The sequence below is a fragment of the Camellia sinensis genome, chromosome 14, assembly GCF_055761805.1.
Source record: "Camellia sinensis isolate YWXY chromosome 14, ASM5576180v1, whole genome shotgun sequence".
Taxonomy (NCBI): domain Eukaryota; kingdom Viridiplantae; phylum Streptophyta; class Magnoliopsida; order Ericales; family Theaceae; genus Camellia; species Camellia sinensis.
In genome coordinates this window covers 73,576,003-73,597,185 of record NC_138974.1, presented here as the reverse complement: position 1 = coordinate 73,597,185, position 21,183 = coordinate 73,576,003, and the positions used below count along the sequence as shown (strand labels likewise).

Below are 21,183 nucleotides of genomic sequence, written 5' to 3'. Positions count from 1 at the left end.
AGAGGATGGAATTCATACCTAGGTTCCTCAATTACAAGTCTAGAGGCTCAATATGCAAGAATCCTTCAATCTCTACAAGACTCTAAGCCAAATTGTGAAGAACTCAAGCTTTCTCTACCTCTCACTCTCTCAAGTAGGCAAGAACAAGAAATGGACTGATGAAATGTTTTGTTAAAGTGTTGTAAGGCTCAAATATAGTCTAGGTAGTGGGCCACTCATGTGGCAAAATGGTAATTATGCCAACTCTTGACATTAAGCTTATTTTAATCTAATTTAATCATACCAAATCACATTTTAGATAAATACGCCATAAAATCATATAAATTCTAAGGATCACAAATCATCAATCAATTTCAGATTCGACCGCCAATAAGGCCTTCAATTCGCAATTTAAACACAAAGGCATGAATAGATAATCAAACAATCAACAGATAGACATACAATTAAACAGATATACTTAATCAATTCAGTTACAGATTTCAGTCAGTCAGTTCAATACTTCGATCAGTTCAATTACTTATCATAATCAGTCTCAGTTTAGCAGTAATCAGTAGTTTATCGGTAAACAGTGACGAGGACTGTTACACCATCGACCTTCATCTTTCTTTTAAAAATCCATTTGCAGCCTAAAGGCTTATAACCTGGAGGTAAATCTACCAACTCCCAATTGTGGTTCTGTAAGATGGAGTCAATTTCACTTTTGATTGCTTCTTTCCATAAAGGACTCTCAGGAGAAGTCACAGCTTCGTGAAAAGTTTGAGGTTTGTTCTCAACCATATAAGTCAAGAAGTCTGGATCAAAAGATTTGGATAACCTAGCCCTTTTACTCCTTTTAGGCTCATCATCACCTTGATTCTCAACTTGATCATCAAAATGATCATCATTACTAGTAAGCTCACCAAATTGCTCCAAAACCTTAGAACCCCTTTATGGGTTCGGCAAAGAAAAATGTCTTCAAAGAAACATGCATTCCTTGACTCCATGATGGTATTCTTGTGAATGTCTGAAGTTTCAGACTTATGTACAAGAAACCGATATGCACTACTATTATGTGCATAACCAATGAATATACAATCCATGGATTTTGGGCCTATCATAACCCGTAGGAAACGCCACAATTGCAAGACACCCCCACATTCGTAAGAATTTATAAGAAGGCTTAATGCCTTTTCATAACTCATACGGGATCTGGTCCACTTCGCTTCAACACAAGTTTCACACTTGTGTTTCGTCAGAACGACCTTGTTGGACTCAAAAAATCATGCGAAAAACATGTTTACTGAGAAGAGACCTTGAGGCAAGATTCTAACGAATGTTTGGAATATACAGGACTTCGTTCAAGGTTAGCTCCTTTCCTGACGTCAACTTCAAGACCACATTTTCTTTCCCCTCAACAATCGAGGTAGTAGAGTTTTCCAAAAACAACTTCTTAGTATTTGTAACCGGTTCGAAAGTTGTAAACAGCTCCTTCTCGAAGCAGATGTGGCGTGTAGCCCTAGTAAAACTACAACCCCTCGCTACCATAGTTGTAGCACTTCCCAAAGAACCGATAACCAGGTTCCCGCGGCTTGTATGCCACCTTCTTTGCAACACCACCCCTTGGCCCCAACAAAGAGCCCTTGTTCAAGGGGGGCTTCTACCTCATCCCAGAAAATTTGCCATGCTCAATGACATTGGCCTTCACTGAAGAGGTACTCCCTCCTTTTCTTTCTATTATCCTCCTCAATACGGAGTCGGATAGATAAGTCTTCTTTGTAGAATTTATACAAAGTCTTAAACAAATCCTTGTGTCACAATGATTATGAAACTCTCAAAATCATATCACAGTAAATACATACCCAGAATGTAATCAACCGAATTAGGCACCCAAATATATTTGGTCCCCAAATATATTTGGTCCATCCTATCACTCTAAAGCCAATAGTCTTACTATTAGGAAACACAAATCCAGTGTTCAATAGTCTACTATTAGGAACTTCATAACATGGCCAGTAGTCTTATCACTAGGAATCACTAATTTCTCAGCATGTGGTCAGTAGACTTTTTACTACTAGGTATCACAATGTCTTAACCTGTGATCAGTAGTCACTTTACTACTAGGAATCACAACGTCCTGACATCGGATCAATTTACTAGGAATCATCATGTCATGACATATGATCAGTAGCCTCTCTACTACTAGGAACCATGATGTCTTGACATGTGATCAGTAATCTGTTCACTACTAGGAACCACAATCTCATAACTGTGTAGCCAATGGTCTAACACCTCTTAGGAACCACCAGTTTTCTATCTCTGTGATCAGTGATCTTGTACTCACTATGAGCCACCAATTTAAGAATATATTTGGAATTTAAAAATCCATAAAATATTCACCCACTATAACAGGTTGTCTCATCTTTGCTTTCAAGCAAAGTCACACAGCAATCATAAATGCTATAAATAACACAAGGATACCATATTAATTGCCTCTGATCAATTCAGAGATATTTAATGCAATCTTATGATTTCCTTTAATCATACTTGATCTCTCAAGATCTTTCTTTAAGAATCTCGCGAGGCTAAGGTTGTCAGGTGGAACAACATTTCTGTTTATCACATTTTGAAGCCATTTCTAAAACATCACAACAGAATTCAACTTCTGTGATTCCAGAAACTAAACTTAACCCTTAGAAAATCCCTCAGATGGAAATTTAATTCAAAACTAGTCTCACCATTAACCTAGAATCGAACATGGTTAGGAATGTTCCCAGGAAGACTGGAGGGGTCACATCGGTCCCACTTAAAACCCAGTTAACCTTTTGACAAAACATCCAAGAGCATGTTGACTCCTAGTTCATAAAAAACAATTTTAAAATTAAGATTTCCAGGGGATAAACCAGGTTATAACAAACCGATTTCCAAGCAAATAAAATTTGCTACCAGAATTACACCACTCATAAAAGTTAACCGGTACTCCCGGAACTGAGCCCATGATTTTTGAATAAAAATCAGAGATATTTTAGCTAATGCTAAAATTTGGTTTCCTTTTTCAAAAAACCAAAACACTTTGGACATAATCATATTATAACCAAAGACTTTCTCCAAACACTGTTTTCCAACACTTTGGGAATAAAAAGATTAAACCCAAAGACTTCCTCAAACTCCAAAAGTTCGAAACCAAATCCGTCTTAGTTGTCATTTCTGAACAAATAAGAACTACTCTTCAGCCAAAGCTAAAACTTTGGTTTCTATCACAAAAAACCAAACCAAGTTCCACACTTACAAACAATTTAAAAAATTGCTATAACAATTACATGCATATAAAATGCTTCTAACAAAACAGGCAAATAAAACTTGTTACTACAAATTGATAAACAAACCAACTAAATCTCAAGCAAAACATGCTTCAAACATTTAAATAAAATAGCCAATTCATAAGGATCCTATTTAATCCAAAATCTTTTCCACGCTTAGGTATTCCTATTCAATACAAATGTTAGTAGTCCAAATATTTTTTATTTTTACATTCCAAATACTATTCATTTGGTTTTGTATTTGTTTTTCCATTCCCTTTCGCATTGGTATGCCTACAAAGAAAGTCAGTAGCAAACCACAACAAAATACAAACAAATAATCTAAGCAAAATATATATATATATATATATAATAATAAATTGAAATTATTTAGCCAACTATTTATAAAATTAACCAATGAGTTAAAATGTCAACTAAATTAAAACTTTAAAATAAAGTTCAATACTCATGAGTTATGAATGAAATTAATTCATAATAAACATTTAAACTAACAACTCCAAATAAATAAGTTAAATTCAAAGTTAATGCACCCAATTAAATAATTCAGATTAATGCACGATAATTTAGATTAATGCACCTAATTAAATAATTTACATGAATGCACCCAATTAGATAATTTAGATTAATGCTCCCAATTAGATAATTTAGATTACTGCACCTAATTAAATAATTCACATTAATCATGTACACAATTCCAAAAAAAAAAAAAACTCTATAACTCCAAAATACATTAAATTATGTAATCTAGTTTAGAAAATAATAAACATGTAACAAATTAAAACTAGAATAGAATTAGCATGTCAAAATTGCAACATCCATAAATTATATTTTATAACCTTAAAATTCATACAAATCATGGTAGGGGAATGATGAACCATACGAATAAAATAAGATCATATTAATACAATTAAGTATACAAATTATGATAGAGCATTCTAATTAAACTAAGCAATTAGAGAATAACATTGCATAATTTACAATCATTGAAATAGTGAGCAAATCTACAACAGTTCCTAGTAATATTATACAAAGCTAAACCTAATTGTCTATATAAATCTATTAGATCAATTTCATAGAAAATATACATAAAATCTGTTTTAAGCTTGTTGTTCAAATTGTGAAATTAAATAAATAGATTTATGAAGAAATCAAAGTATATACCAAGAATATATGCTGATAATAACAATTAAATTTCAACAGAAATACACAAAACAATAAAAGGGTAAAGAGACGAAACCGAAGCTTGCACGGAAGCAGTTTCCTTAAAACAGATTTCGCCGCCTCACCGATCGAGTGCTTGAGGAATCCCGGCGTCTGTCTCCTAGGATACGACAGTCAAAACCAGCTACGGCAGAAGCACTTTCTGTCTAGCTTAGCGAACAAGAACAGTGGTAGCACTCTCTCAATGTAGGAACTTTCTGGCAAACTGACTTGTAAAATAAAAGCAAAAAATTTCTATATTGAAACTTGATAGGAGGGTCTCAATTTATACATGTAAAGGGGAGAGAAGAAGAGCCTCCAGCCTTTAAGGCTGGTCATTAAAACACCAAGCATCCATAGCCCCTTTCCAAAAATATGAAAGTTTGGATGCCCAAAGGATTCACACTCTTTAGTCAAGAAAAATGATTTAAATACTCTTTAAAATCCTATTCATGAATCTAACATTATGAGGCAATTTCTTATTCAAAACCCAATGATTTTTGGCTCACTTGGACCTAACACAATAAAAGGTTGAGACCCACTTTAACATTTAATTAAAGTCACCACACTTTAGTATTAAATTAAAGTCACAAAAAATTATTTTTTCCAACAACATCATCCCAGACAACTGGGGATGTGAAAAAACTAATAAAAATTCTAATTTTAATATTAGAATGAACAATATCAAATCAAATTTTTTATTAAAATTTAATGAAATTTTTTATTCAACATTAGGATGCTCTTAGGAGTCAATCTCTAATCCACACTTACATCTCTTGTATTACACTTGGTAATTAAGAAAAAAAATTATGCAGTCAAATTTGTTAGTTTGTATACCAACCAACCAAACCAAGCCTTAAGTCCCATCAAATGGGGTCGGCTACATGAATCCTTCTTCTCCACGCGGCCCTATCAAAGGCCATTTCATTAGTCAAATTAAGTAGATTCATATCTCTATTTATAACGCTAGTCAACGTTAATCTAAGCCTACCTCGTCCCCTAACACTTCCATCTACCGTTACAGCATCGCATCTCTTCACTACTGCCTCTGTTGGTCTCCATTGAATATGACCAAACCATCTCAAACGATTCTCTCTCAACTTATCTTCTATCGGTGCTACTCCTACCCATTCCCGAATACACTCATTCCTAATCCTGTCCTGTCTAGTCTTACCACACATCCACCTTAGCATCCTCATCTCAGCCACAGTCATCTTATCTACATGTTGTTTCTTGATTGCCCAACACTCCGTTCCATACAACGTAGTTGGTCTAATAGCCGTTCTATAAAACTTACCTTTTAGTCTAGTGGGTATTCATTTATCGCACAATACCCCAGACGCACTTCTCCACTTACACCATCCCGCCTTAATCCTATGGGCCACATCTGCATCAATCTCTCCCGCTGTTGTGATAATTGACCCTAAATAACGAAAATGTTCACTCTTAGGCAGTTCTTGGTTCTCAATCTTCACTTCTCCTCTGCTTTCATTGTTACTGTTACTAAATTTACACTCCATGTACTCTGTCTTAGTTCTGCTTATCCGAAATCCTTTAGATTCAAGAGCTTTTCTCCAAATCTCCAACTTTGTGTTAACTCCTTCTCTAGTCTCATCCACTAACACAATATCGTCTGCAAAAAGCATACACCATGGCGCATCATCCTGAATATTTATCGTCAACTCATCCATAACTAAAGCAAAAAGATAAGGATTTAAGGTAGATCCTTGGTGTAACCCTACAGTGATAGGAAATTCATTTGTTTCTCCAGCTGGCGATCTAATAGTGGTCATCACCCCTTCATACATGTCCCTAATCACGTCAATGTAGCCTTTTGTCACCCCTTTCTTCTCTAACGCCCACCATATTATATCTCGGGGCACTCTATCATATGCTTTCTCAAGATCGATAAACACCATATAAATGTCTCTTTTCTTTTCTTTATACTTTTCTATTACTCTCCTCAAAAGATAGATCGCTTCCATTGTTGACCTACTAGGCATAAACCCAAATTGATTCTCTGACACCTTTGTTATGTCTCGCAATCGGCGTTCCATCACCCTCTCCCACACTTTCATTATATGACACATTAGCTTAATTCCTCTATAATTGTTACAGTTCTGGACATCACCTTTATTCTTATAGATTGGCACTAAAATACTCTTCCTCCACTCATCTGGCATGTTCCTAGTCAACAAAATTTTGCTAAACAACCTAGTCAACCAAGTAACTCCCTTTTTACCCAAACACTTCCAAGCTTCAATAGGGATATCATCAGGTCCTAAAGCCTTATTTGATTTCATCTTCTTATGTGCAAGCTCCACTTCAAAGTTCCTAATCCGGCGATAGAACCTATAGTCTTGGTTTATCGTATTACTGATTATTTATTCCTCTATTGTCGTACTTCCATGTTCCTCATTTAACAGTTTCTCAAAATAATTCTTCCATCTTTCCTTAATCTCATCATCCTTCACCAATACCTTAGAATCCTCACTCTCGATACACTTTACTTGATTAAAATCTCTTGTTTTCCTCTCCCGTGTCTTAGCAAGTTTGTATACCCTCTTCTCTCCCTCCTTACTATCTAGTCTAGTGTATAGGTCATCATAAACTTTCAACTTAGTCTCTTTTACTACTTTCTTGACCTCCTTATTAGCCAATCTATAGCTCTTAAGGTTTTCCTCAGTTCTATCCTTCTGTCACTTTTTAAAGCACTCTTTTTTTGCCTTAACTACCGCTTGGACCTCTTCCCTCCACCACCAAGTTTCCCTAGAGCTGGGTCCCGTTCCTTTCGACTCTCCAAGCACTTCCCTTGAGATTCTCCTCATAGAATTGGTCATCGAATTCCACATAGTGTTAGCATCACCTTCTAAGTCCCAAGTACCTTCCTTATCCATTCGATTCTTAAATATTTCTAGTTTATCTCCTTTTAAGTCCCACCATCTCGTCCTACGACACCCACCATCCTTCCTAGCTTGATATTGCCCTCTAAAACATAAATCTAGTACCAAAATCCTATGTTGAGAGACCAAACTCTCTCTAGGAATCACCTTACAATCATTACATTTTAGGCAGTCCACTGTTCTCACTAAGAAATAATCTATTTGGCTCTTAACTAATCCACTCTTAAAAGTTATCAAATGCTCCTCCCTCTTCTTATACATAGTATTGGCCACCACCAGGTCAGAAGCCAACGCAAAATCTAAGATTCTCTCTCCAGCCTCATTTCTGTCACCAAAACCGTATCCACCATGCACCCCTTCATAATCTACTTTATTTATGCCCACATGGCCATTAAAATCTTCACCTATAACTAGGTTCTCTCCTACGGGTATCTCCTGTAAGATCTCATCCATTTGCTCCCAAAAATCCCTCTTAGTCTGATCATCTAACCCTACTTAAGGGGCGTAAGCGCTAATAATGTTCACTATATTCCCTCCAATAACTAATTTAACTAGCATAATCCTATCTCCTTTCCTAGTGACCGCCACCACACTTTCCACAAGACCCTTGGCCATTATGATTCCTACCCCATTCCTGCGTCTATCCTTACCACTATAATAAAGTTTAAAACCAGTATCCTCAATTTCCCTAGCTTTCTCTCCCATCCACTTAGTTTCTTGTATGCAAGCTATATTAACTCTCCTCCTAATCATAACATCTACTAATTCCATCGTCCTACCAGTTAAGGTTCCTATGTTCCAAGTGGCTATCCTAAACCTATAGTCTTGGACTAGCTTCTTTACCCGCGCTCATCCAGAAAAACGCAGAAACCTTTGCCCATTTTTCACTGCACCCAGGCGTCGATGCGGCGCCCCTTGCTCACTTTTCGAAACACCCGGAGGAAGGCGCAACGCGTCACTTGAGGGGAACGACCTAGCATTTAAATGATTCAAAGTAGGATTCATTTTCATAAGGGATCCGAGCGGAAAAATCCCATACTCACACAAATGTGTAAAACTACGTGTATTTAGGACACTGTTGTGGTGAATAATTACTCCAGAATTATCTTTACATCAGAGTAAAAAGTTAATATAATGATTAACATATAATTATCTCATTTTAAAATATATTAAAACAATAATTTCTTTTTTCATTTTTTTCAAATATTGAGAAAGTTGAGTAATTTAACCTTAACAATAATAATAGAACCAGGCTTCTCTTTAGTTTATAATGTGAATTAGTTAGTATTATTGGACCCGTAGGGGCTCACAACAGATATCATTTCGATAATTCGAATCATTCAATATGTAAAGTTTGTCAAGTACTTCATTCTTGTAAAAATTCACGTTGATCGGATATCAATATCCGCTTTATCAGAACACATTTTTGTCAATAACTTATTTTTAAAATTATATTTATCATTGAAAAAAATATGATTTAATTAATGAGCTATCGATATTCGATTATAATATATTTTGCAAAAATAAAGTATTCGATGAGTTTTACACATCAAACGATTTGAATTATCAAAATAAGACCCGTGATAGACTATACGAACCTAACAACAATGTCCAATCCAAGAAGCTTTATCCCTAATAATAATAATAATAATAATAATAAAAGGGTTGCTAATAAATGCCCCTAAGACACAAATAAAAGACAAAAATTTTGGAAAATGCATGATATTTTTCATTAAATTTAATACATTTTTACTAAAGTCGATATATTTTTAATATTTTCACATAATTTCAAAACACTTTATACACATTTTCTAATGTCAAACAATGCATAGCGACACTTGTTAGAATTTACCTAATAATAACGAGTAATGTTATACGCACAAATTAGTGTATTAATTGATGATGTGGCATAATTTAAGATGTATTTGGTATTTGTAATTTGTATAATGAGTGGAGTCAATAATAATGTTATAACTAATATTGGTACACTAGTTAGTACACCACTCAATAATAATAGGGTAAACTACTAATATGCCATAATAATTAGATTTAATTCCTATCAAAGTCCTATTAAAAATAAGTCGTTATAAAATCGTCGCTAAAAATAATTTTTTGTGACGATTTTTTACATATGTCACTAAAAATTGATAATTAGTAACTTTTTTTGTTACAATTTTTATTAATTATCATTAAAACTTACAATTAGTGATACTTTTCTGTGACAATTTTCAAATTGTTGCTAAAAGTTAAAAATTAGTGACGACTATTTTTTTAAACTGTCGCTAAAACTTTTAATTAATGACATTTTTTATAAGAAAATTTTCAAATTGAATAGTGATATTTTTTAATAGTAGTTGATGAAAAATATCATTAATTCTCATAAGACTTATTAGATAATAAATTCACATATTAATATATACACATACGTTCCCAATAATAATAATAATAAGGAAAAATTAGTTTAAGGTCCCTCTCTTATTTTTTGTGATAGAAGAGATCCACAATATTATTTTGTGATGTCTAAGGTCCCTTAACCGTACACCTATATATGACAGAGAAAATTCACTCCCTTTTCCTCTTTCGTACGCAACAATTTCTTCTTCCCTCTCTCCGATTCACTGACCTAACCTCTGTGATTTACTGTTCACTGTTATATCAAACGCATAAAGACTGGAATTATAAGTGTATTTAGTGTCTTCTTCACAGAGTAGCTTTGCAATGCAAGATCTGTAACACTACAAATCTCTCTCTATATAGATAGAGCGAGAGAGAGACAATTAGGACAATCTTGATAATTGTGCAAAGGTAGAAAAAAGTGACCAGACAGGAGAGATGAAAATATATATATATATATATATCTCTCCAAAACACAAGTTTATCTAGCTATGTTTATTTTTTGTGTGTGTTTTGGAGAAACTGGTTCTTTGGCTGTAATTATGATGAATATATATATATATATATATATATATATATATATATATATATATATATATATTGTTTTTGATGTGTATATATATATGAGTGACTCAACTGAGATATGTGATGTATACATATCTGCAAGTGTATGTATTGGTGATTTTCTTTAGCTGGTTTATCACCTACCGAAATAATCACACGGTTTCCTACTGAAATCTTTATAGTTTCTTCACTCAAACTCAGAGAAAATTCAAATTTCTCTGGATTCATTTTGACCAATTGAAGGCAAGTGAAGTCAGAGAAATTTTCAAATTTCCCTAGAGTGTTGAGTCCAAGAGAGGCAGGGAGGGCAGAGAAATTTAAAATTTCTTTGGAGATGTAATTTTGTAGAAAGACAGAGAAATTTCTTTGGGAGAATGGGAAGTATATGGAAGGCAGAGAAATTTGGAGAAGGGGAGGTCAGAGAAATTTATAGTGGGAAGTTTAGGGAATGTCAAAATTACTTTAGAAAGCCTAGAGAAATTTTTCGACCAATTTTCTCTGTGACGTGAATTTTCTCTGGACCAACTTGAGGGATCATAAATATTATTAAAATATTAAATATTCTTTATACTATAAAATCTTAATACTAGGGACTTTAAAAAAAAAAAAAAAAACCTAATAATAATCTCTATAAAAAAATAAATAAAATAAAATAAAAATAAAAAGGGCATCAAACAAGCACGTGACAAGTCTTATCTCTTCCCGCTCGGTTGCGTTTTGAAAGGGTAGAGCCCATCCCAAACCGAAAACCAGAACTAAAAAAAGTTATTTAGTCGTTTTTTTTGAATTGGTTCTTTAGTCGTTAATGCCTTTGAATTCTACTACATTTGTTTTCTTCTCTCCAAATCACCAACCAAATTCCAATCCAAACTCACTGTAATTCTACCTCTGGTTCGATCTCTCTCTGAGAGAGAGAGAGAGAGAGAGAGAGAATGGAATCGGATCTTTCATTGATCGAAATCTCCGGCGAAGATGACTCTCTGCTCCAACAGACTCCCTCACTCCACAACACCACCACCGCCGCAGCAGCCAACTACTGCTTCTCATGCTCGCCTTTGCAAATCCCCGGATCCACCCTCAATTCCCACCTTTCTTCTCGGTTTTCGCCAATCAGTCAGTGTTTCTGGTTTCGTCTTCTAGGGTTTATGTTTTTGTTTGATTTCCATTGTGCTTGCACTTCAAATCGTTGTCTCTACGATTTTTTATTTCTTCACCCGATTTCAACAAGGTTTCGTTGGTTTATTTGTCCTTCTAGGGTTTGGTTTCTGTTTCATTTTATTTCACTTTTGGTCCTTTTTTTTATTTCTTTTATTTATTTATTTATTTATTTTTTGTGTAGCTCGAATAGTGTTGTGCAATGTTCAATGAATTGGTTTTCTAGGTATTTGGTTTTGCTTCATATGCTAGTTTCTCTTTCTCAAATGCATCAAATTGTGTGCAGCATGTGTGGTGGTCCTCATTGATGCGTATTTCTGGGGTTTGCTTTTTGTTCACATTGAATGGTTTGGTCACATTATACATTTACCAAAATCATGTCTCTCTCTCTCTCTCTCTCTCTTGGCCTGTTTCATTTAATTTGGTGTCTAAGTATGCAATTTGTTGTTGATCATTGATTTGGTTTTCTAGGGTGTGTTGCCCATTTGGCTCAACAGAAATAAGTTGAAATTTACACAAAATGCAATCTTTTCCCATTCTGCTTGAAATTGGCATGTGGTTCTATTTCTTTGCTTTTCAATTTGATTCATTTGAATGAAATTGGGCTATTTGTTTACATTTCAATTGTACAAGTTTGTTTATTTATTTATTTATTATTATTTAAGTATGAATTAAGAATAATGGTAGGATAAGACTAGCCTTTAAAATAACTAAGGGGAAACATTCTAGTGGAAGAAGCAGCTTATACTTAGTTTCTTGTTAAAATTTGAGAATTGGTTTCCTTGCTTTCTCGAGTATTATGGCTTTGATTGGAAACCGAAAGCACTTCCAAAACTCGAGATTGAATATATGGTATTTGACGTTTACTCTCTTGGATTGCAGTGGGTTTAAAGGATAATGCAGGAATAGAAGAACCTTCTTGTTCAACTCCAATAGGTAGTAGTAACAAAGAAAACATGAGTGTGAAAAAATCAGAAGTGCCAAAATTGAGTGTAGAATCACAGCAAATGAAGAGAAGGAAAAGGTCCGGAGCATACAATTTACGGAAAAGCTTAGCGTGGGACAGGGCTTTCTTCACTGAAGAAGGTGTTTAAGTTATCTTCTTGTATTATGTGTATGTTGCACATCTTCATATTGTGCTTAAAAAATGAACATGGGAAAATTTACGAGTTGTTTTTCGTCAGGTGTTTTGAATTCCTTAGAATTATCTATGCTCAGTGGAAGCATTGGCAACTCAAATAGGAAGGTGCTGCCAACTATTCATGAAGAAGGGAGAACGTTGGCTGTTAATTCTGGCAGCAATAGTGATTCAGCAGTTTTACAAGTACTTGAAGAGAATTTATTTAAAGAAACTCATGCAACTAATTCAAATGAAAGAGATAATGGTGGTAGTTTATTGATGAAGCATGTTTCATCAGCTCGAGATAATGCAGCATCAACCTCTGCAGTTTGTTTTTCTGGAGCTTGAACACAACTATGGTTCTTTTTTTTATTATAACAATTTACTAATTGTGTCTTTGTTGAATATATGCTTCCAGGGTATGCCGAAAATGCTTTCAAACCAGAGGGGTAATAGGACTAGGTCTAAAAGTGGTGGTTGTCCACGACCCGTGGTTTTTCCTTCATATCCTTTTCATTGTAATTTTCTATGGGACTTAATTTTTCCCATGAATTTGTTTGTTTGAGTTAGTTTTTCTTTTTCTTAATAATACACATATTGAAAAAGCCTTAACTGTTTTGTACTCTTAAAAGGCCTGCAAATGCAAGCACAACAAAATCTGCAATGAAAGAATCAAAGATTCCCAAAATACCTGCTTCAAGGTCAGGTGCTCATTCACTTCCTAAATCCAATAAGAATAATGTGCTGAGTACAAGCCACTCAAAGCATAATCAGATTGGTCAAACAGGTATAATTCAATTTTTGTTGGTCATACGAGACCGTTTGTTGAATCAAATTTATTGCCTGCATCAGAAAAAAATGGATTTGTTCAAAGAGTAATCAGATTGGCTAACCAGGTTATAACAGTATTAATTTTTAAAGGCATAATCTGTAATAATTTTTTTCTAAACAAAACAATGTTTATCTGCAATAAATGAAATTGATGCGTCTCTCTGTGATCTGTAACTTATTTTTTCTGCAGATATTGTTCAAAAGAGTGCAAGAATACAAGACCCCTTTAAAAATACTAAAAGTTCTGCAAATAAAGCAAAGGCTGGTTCTGATTCCTCATCTTTGTCTGCAAAGTCACCACTTCAGCATCCTAGAAGGAATATGGTAAGACTCCAAAAGATCTTTCGACTGTTGGCTTAGTGAAACATCGTCATAGAATTTATGGATTTATGTGTGGCTAACCTTTATGCTATAGAAGTTTCTTTTCCCTATTAATTAAAAAATATATGTATATATATATATATTTGCTGTCTCCCATCCCTCTCTCTGAATGTGCAGCCTAACTCAACTTTAGAAGTACGCTCATCAACCAATCCACAGCCTCCACTGGTCACGAAAGCTAATTGTGGTTTAGAGGTGTTTCCAGCTGCAGTACTTCCACCTACTGGATCACGTGCACCAGATGCCCATGATTTATATCGGAAAACTGGAGTTGTCCCTCAAAATACTCAATATATCGGTGGGAACACGCGGGATACACAATTTCAAACAATTAAACCTTCAGGTTTGCGGATGCCATCGCCATCACTGGGATTTTTTTGTCAGGTAAGGTTCAGTGTGTTTCTTTAGATGCATGTAAGCAAGGTTCAAATATCTAAGGTTTAGTGTGTTTCTTGATGTTTAAAAATGGATTTCTTTTTGGCTGTCATTTTGTTGATTTGCAGCCTAAATCTTCTGCTTCAAATAGTTCATCCCAGAAAGCCACTCAGTCAAGTAATATTCCCAAGTCTTATATCCCTGGCCTGCAGAGACTCAACGTCTCAAATTACACGCATGACCCAAGGCTGCTGCAAGCTCCAGAAAAAATGCCGAAAATGGATAATAATGCCAAAGTTAGTGGAAATTCTAGGGTCTCAGGTTCTAGTACAGAATGTTCTCTTCCATCTGCTTATAGTGATGCTTCACATGAAAATGTTGAATTGAAATTAGAAGGATCTAATGCATTGAGAATGGAAACTATGCTTCCATGCTATCCTAAGAGTTCTGAACTGATGAAAGATAATCAACAGGAGCATAAAATTGTTGGCGGTGACAAAGGACTTCAAGAATGTGGGGAACCTCATAAAGATGATCAGAGTTCTTCTAAGGAGGACTCAGACTTTGAGATGACTGATGATGATTGGCTTTTGCAGAGCAGATCCTCTGATCAACTTAAGAAAGATAGCAATAATGAAGTCGCCATTTCTTGTCCAGAATTTATATATTCTAAAATGGATGAATTGGAAAACTTCAATTTTGCATCTCAACATAGCTGTGCAGTGCTTGTTGAAGGGGTTCCTGAAGCAAATGATACAATCAAGCACCAGCATGTTGAGAACAAGCAATGCAGTTCTTCTGTTGGTACTCATGAAGTCATCTCTGGATATCAGACTGAATATGCTGCCGGTGATATCAAGCAGGCGTTTGTTATAATGCATAATGATAGTTCAAGTAATAGCCATGTTGATGAATGGTCTACTTTAAAGGATGAACTAATAAATGCTTCTGCTGGTAAAGCTGATCAAATTCCTCATGGAGAGAACCCTAATCTTGTGAGAAATGACAGAATTTTGCTTGAGGACAGAAAATTGTTTGAGTCCCAGAAATACAAGAGAGAGAATGATGCAACTGTCAATTCAAATATATGCAAGTCAAATGGAAGTGAAAAGCTTAGTTCTAACAGTCCTCCACATGAAAGCGCAGAACAAGCAAATGAAGGAGCTGCTGGAGTAGATCAGTTGAATGACAAATTACATGCGGAGGATGGACAAGTGAATTTCTTGGATGAAACTTTATTAGTCAAAAATTGTGACAATAAGTTGTGCACATCAGAGGTTCATGATCAATATTTAGTGGTTGATGACAATAATAAAAAAACTAGAGAACATCCTAAGCTTCAAAGTTGTCGCCTTCTAGTTGAACAAGCCTCCGAGTTAAACCATGGTTTCCTTGTGGATGATTCCTCATTTTGTTCCAGTGAAGAATCAAGTTTCTCGGTTAAGAGGATTCAGACATTGGCTAATGAAACTAATGCAATGGCTATTGGGGTTGATAAGAGGAACAATGTCTTGCCAGATGATAATGAACGTAGAATTTCTCAGGAAAATGTTAATCCTGGTGAACTTCAGCACAAGCTGGATGATGCCATTTGTTCCAGTGAAGAATCAGGTTTCTTGGTTAAAAGGATTCGGACATTGGCTAATGAAACTAATGCAATGGATATTGGGTTTGATAAAAGGAACAATATCTTGCCAGATGATAATGAACTTAGAATTTCTCAGGAAAATGTTAATCCTGGTGAACTTCAGAACAAGCTGGATGATGCCATTTGTTCCAGTGAAGAATCAGGTTTCTCGGTTAAAAGGATTCGGACATTGGCTAATGAAACTAATGCAATGGATATTGTGGTTGATAAGAGGAACAGTATCTTGCCAGATGATAATGAACTTAGAATTTCTCAGGAAAATGTTAATCCTAGTGAACTGCACAAGCTGGATGATGCCATTTGTTCTAGTGACGAATCAGGTTTCTCGGTTAAAAGGATTCAGACATTGGCTAATGAAACTAATGCAATGGCTATTGGGGTTGATAAGAGGAACAGTATCTTTCCAGATGATAATGAACTTAGAATTTCTCAGGAAAATGTTAATCATGGTGAACTTCAGCACAAGCTGGATGATGCCATTTGTTCCAGTGAAGAATCAGGTTTCTTGGTTAAAAAGATTCAGACATTGGCTAATGAAACTAATGCAATGGATATTAGGGTTGATAAGAGGAACATCATCTTGACAAATGATAATGAACTTAGAATTTCTCAGGAAAATGTTAATCCTGGTGAACTTCAGCACAAGCTGGATGATGCCATTTGTCTTACAGAAGATGAGGATAGAACAATGCCAATGTAAGTGTATCAATTTATGGACAACTCTCTATGTTTCTGGGGTCTGTTTCCTTTGTTCTGTCTTTTGATTCATGACATATGTTCTATGTGAAATTTTGATATGGAGTACTTTTGGGACCTTAAATCTGACAATCTCTCATTGCAGCAAAAAATCGGAGGATGATGAGAAACAAAATAATCCAATGATAAACCTCACCGTGAATGCTGTTCCTTTCTCTGATGAATGGTTGGCTGCCATGGAAGCTGCTGGAGAGGTAATATATAAATTTATTTATTTATATTGGATAAATGAACTGTACTGAAGTGGCCATAGGGAAATAAGTAAAAGAAAAATTAGTTTTTTCTTGTTATTTTTTGGCTGGTGAAAGACTGAAAGCAAAATGTTTCAGATTTAACGTCTATGACTAATTAGATGATTGTTGTGTGCTGCTATCCACCATTTTGGTTAGTCATTTTCGATCCTATGGTGAGACTGTGTAGTAACCGTGCGAAAATGGGTTGGAACAAGTGAGACTGTTAGTTTGATATTGTGTGAATTATGAAACTCCTCCCAGCAATAAATCAAATGGATGACACAGTCATATTCTTTTTCTTTTTTTTGCTGGATGACAGTCATATTTTAATTGTTTAGCTTTGTAATTTTCAATCTGATATTTCTGCAGAAAATTCTAACAATGAAAAGTGGTGCTGTACAAAATTCACCCCCAGACAAATCTCTTCCCGAACCAGGTCCGTGGTCACCGGTATGACCTTACTTTCTATATTGGCACTTTTCATTTTAAGGTAATATAATTTGACTGTAAGTGAAAATGGATCTAATGGCATTATTGGCACCACACCATTTTTGATAGCCAATATATTTAAGGTATTTCTTGTAATCGTTCTTTGGCTTGAATTCTGACGTCTGTTTGCATAAAACTTACACTTCTGGGCTGTCAAAGAAGACAAAAGTAATCACTGTTTCCAGTTATTTTACTTGTTTTCAAATTTTTTTTATTTGCAATACATAGATAGGGCATTTTTTTTTTTTAAAATCTTCTGCCATACTTCTTCAGTTGGTTTGAAATTAATGGCAAATTTATTTGTTACAATAAGGTAACATCTATAATTTTATGTCTTTCAGGTGAAACGGAAACAGAATTCGATTGGACCATTTGACTGTACAAAGTTTGTCAACATTCCACCCCCCAATTCTGATTAACTGGGTGTCACTATTTTGACAATCCTCGCCATTTTAGTCTGACAGAATCCTCATAAGTCTCGGGCAAATACAAGCCAAAACTGTCTTCAATTCTTTTTTAGGTTTGCCTAAGGTGATGAACTGAGGGTGAGCTCTATTTGTGTCATACCCAAACCCTTCTGACTTCCAATTATAGGTTAGAACATCTCCAAAACTGAGAAACTGTCAAAAGCAATGCTATTTGTAGTTTTCTACAAGTTTCGCACTGTTGTACTATTACGTGGCTAACAAATTTATGAAATCCTGCAATTTTGCGAATTTGCTTTTAGAAGAGTTGCAGCTATTTGACATGAAATGTGCAGAAATGGGTGGCTTAAAAAGCTGGGTTTTGGGAGATGATCCCTATTTCATTATGGTGCGTGTCAATCTCTGCTCGCTGGTGTGTGACTTGAAGATGTAGCTTTTCTATATTTTAAAGGGATTTAGGCTTGATGCTGTGCAAGCATATTGCTGTTTGATTGGTTACGTACTCAAAAGGTATGTCCTTCCACTAACTAGATTAGTCTTCCTAATATGAAGGATTTTTATGCTCGAATTCTAACTGTTCTATTGATTTGCACTAAGCTTGATTACAATGGCTGTTTTTAATGGGGTGTAAGATGTTTGATAATTTAGGGTTAAATTCTCGTTTTTTAGGAGGTTTTAATTTTCAGAAATTCTCCTTTTGTAAAGTATTCTTTCTAGTTGTGCTTGTGTTTTCTGATTTCTGAAGTGGGGGCCGAGGCTGCGGTTCATGGTTAGGGCTTGAAGGACTACCAAGCTGGTTTGGATCCCAATTGAGCTGGCCAAGAGCATGCTAGTGGACCATAGTGGGAAGATTCTAATTAGGGTTTCGAGATCCTCTCCTAGTTGCACTGTGCAGATCTTCCATGGCTTTGCAATCGAGCCATCGGGTCGGGTCTCTCCTTCGATTTTCACTGCTGCACGGTTGAGAAACCTGCAACATAATCTCTACCTTTTGGTTAGACAAATCAAATGAGCCGAGGTCACTTATATTGGATTAGCCTATACAATTATGTGAATCAGTTAGTAATTTATTTTATATTAGATTAGCCAGAGTTGAATTTTGGATATATACAACTCGTTTGAAAAATGATTATTTTAATTAATTTTTTAATTTTTTATAAAAAAATATAAAAATAAATAAAAAATGCTCGAGTGCTTTAACTTTTTGACTATTTTAATAAAAAAATTACCGCCCATAAGATATATATGAAGCAGTTGTTGGAGATGAACATCGATCATACAATTACATGCCCCAATTCGCATGCGTGATGATCCCATCCTTGCCCTAAAAGGAAATTCTCTCTGGGGGGTTCTGTCTATATTTTTTTTCTGAGCTACACTTGACGAGTAAAGATCCTTTAGAGTGATTTTTTCTTAAAATTTCCTAAAGTGTAGTGTATGGTTGAGATTTACTGGCAAGTCACATCAATTTTTCTGATGTGACTTGTCAGTAAATCTCAACCACACAATATAACACTCTAGAAAACTTGATAAAAATTTCACTCTAGATTTACACTGTATATGTGAAAGTAGATAGATATGTGAGCGTTTGGGGTTAATGGATCACTCTGACTTTGGTGGACTCACCACTAACCCCATGTGATGTTTTTGTAAATGATTTCACATGTTGAAAAATGCTCCCCTTCTTGTCTGTTGACTTCCATTACTGATTTACAATCCAACCCAACCCCACCCCTCTCAACCTTGGTTAAATTACTGAAAAGTAAGTGGTATCCGTTTTATTTCATTTGTTATACAATTACATTCAATATTTGATTCTTTAAGAGCATCTGCATCAAGTTTTTCAATTTTATTTTATTGCTAAAAATTTTAAAAAATTAATTCTATCAAACTCGCTTATAGCTTGTCAAAATTTATGATGGCTACTGTAACTCGTTACAACAAGCGAGGCACTGTTCATCGTTACTTGTGTGTTACCGGATGTCCACCCAGAAGTCTGGCCAATCAATGGCAATTTTTTTTTTTTGTTACTTTTTTAAAGAATTGTTTGGCTGATAACTTATCAATTAATAAAAAAAGAAAGACTAACAAACATAATAAGAAAACAATATTTAATAACAATAAGCTAGAATAAAGAGTTTGATCCAGTAGGTGCTAAAAGGTGAGGTGCTAAAATAATGAAATAGTTTTAATTTGACTAAAAAATTAAAAAGTTTGGTGTGGATGCTCTAACACACAAAAGTTAGTTAAAAAATCACTTATCTAAAACTGAAGTCATTCTAATCACAAAGGTTTCTTCATTGAATTGAAGTTTTTGTATTTTAATCATAACAATTCTTTGAAAGGATCTTGTTAAAGAATGTTTAAAGGTAAGGTTAATAAAATTTAAAATAATTATAATTTATCAAAAAAATTAAAATAATTATAAATTCGCAATCTCATAAAACATGTAGGCATTTCAAACTTGTTAACACCTTTTAAACATTCATTAACAAAATCTATAAACAAAATTGTTGGATCCATTGACACAAAATCTTTTATTCCAAATAATTTCTGTCTATTTGTTCCTAAACTTTTAGTATTTTGGGACATGAAAATAAGAAGATTTGGGATAAAAAATTCATAGGCCCGGCCGGATCCATTTTTGACAATTTGACATGTCTTTATTCAAGAAAACTGTAGTTATAGAATGGGATGTGTTGTTTCTTGGAAAAGGGAAGCAGAAGCTCCCATTTTACGTTGTTTCTTGGGAAAGTGTACTAATCATAATTAGTAGTAGAAGCCCGTACAATATGTTCCACCACTACTAGAATGATGAGCACTAGAAACAACAATGATAGAGATCACTAATTTTGTAGTTTTAAAAAGACCATTAATGACATGGCGTTCAATAAAAAAAGAAAAAAATACAACACTAAAGCCAAAACATCAAATCATTCCTGGTGGAGCCCACTGCCACATCATTAGTGATAGCACTAATTAGTGCTCTCACTCATTTTCCATAGTGGAAAAGCTATTGGAAATTCTCAAACGGGTCATGCTTCGAAGCTCTAATTAGAGCTGCAACAGTGCAGCTCTAATGAGCTGTCCAATCATAAAAAAAAATAAAAAAAAATGAAGTAAAAGACAAAAAAGAGGGAAGAAAAAGACAAATTAGAGATGTAATTAGAGCTCCGGAGACACTTTTGTCTCTAATTTGTCTTTTTCTTCCCTCTTTTTTGTCTTTTACTTTAATTTTTTTTTTTTTTAATGATTGGACAGCTCATTAGAACTGCACTGTTACAACTCTAATTAGAGCTCCGAAGCATGACCCAATTCTCAAACACAATCATTGACTTCAAAACCATATCCTCAAAGTTGTTCAGTTGGAGACACTTTTTCTGAATCTTCAATGTCCCTTTGAGCTTCTACCT

The 21,183-nt window shown here is 34.7% G+C and overlaps 1 protein-coding gene across 4 annotated transcripts; it reads left to right on the top strand.

Annotated features, from left to right (window-relative positions):
• Positions 1 to 11,059: 11,059 nt before the first annotated feature.
• LOC114271343 (uncharacterized) lies at positions 11,060 to 18,425 on the top strand. Of its 4 annotated transcripts, XR_014350431.1 has the most exons (12): positions 11,060 to 11,470; positions 12,395 to 12,598; positions 12,697 to 12,836; positions 13,051 to 13,136; positions 13,256 to 13,419; positions 13,654 to 13,787; positions 13,962 to 14,228; positions 14,348 to 16,563; positions 16,709 to 16,817; positions 17,226 to 17,306; positions 17,687 to 17,939; positions 18,106 to 18,425. XR_014350431.1 is itself a non-coding variant. In XM_028212971.2 (11 exons), the coding sequence occupies exons 1-11, from the start codon at positions 11,290 to 11,292 to the stop codon at positions 17,762 to 17,764; spliced, it is 3,660 nt and encodes a 1,219-aa protein (XP_028068772.2). In that variant the 5' UTR covers positions 11,060 to 11,289; the 3' UTR covers positions 17,765 to 18,061. The 4 variants fall into 4 exon arrangements, 3 of the variants coding, with proteins under 3 accessions (XP_028068772.2, XP_028068770.2, XP_028068771.2); XM_028212971.2 differs by lacking the exon at positions 18,106 to 18,425 and having other exon boundaries at positions 17,687 to 18,061; XM_028212969.2 differs by lacking the exon at positions 18,106 to 18,425 and having other exon boundaries at positions 12,697 to 12,959; positions 17,687 to 18,061.
• The last annotated feature ends 2,758 nt before the right edge of the window (positions 18,426 to 21,183 follow it).

Excerpts from the sequence above, each read along its gene's own strand:
- LOC114271343 (XM_028212969.2), top strand. The coding sequence starts at position 11,290 with ATGGAATCGGATCTTTCATTGATCGAAATCTCCGGCGAAGATGACTCT. Across the intron at positions 11,471-12,394 it reads TTCTCGGTTTTCGCCAATCA|TGGGTTTAAAGGATAATGCA; the intron begins GTCAGTGTTTCT and ends CTTGGATTGCAG. Across the intron at positions 13,137-13,255 it reads CGACCCGTGGTTTTTCCTTC|TCTTAAAAGGCCTGCAAATG; the intron begins ATATCCTTTTCA and ends ACTGTTTTGTAC.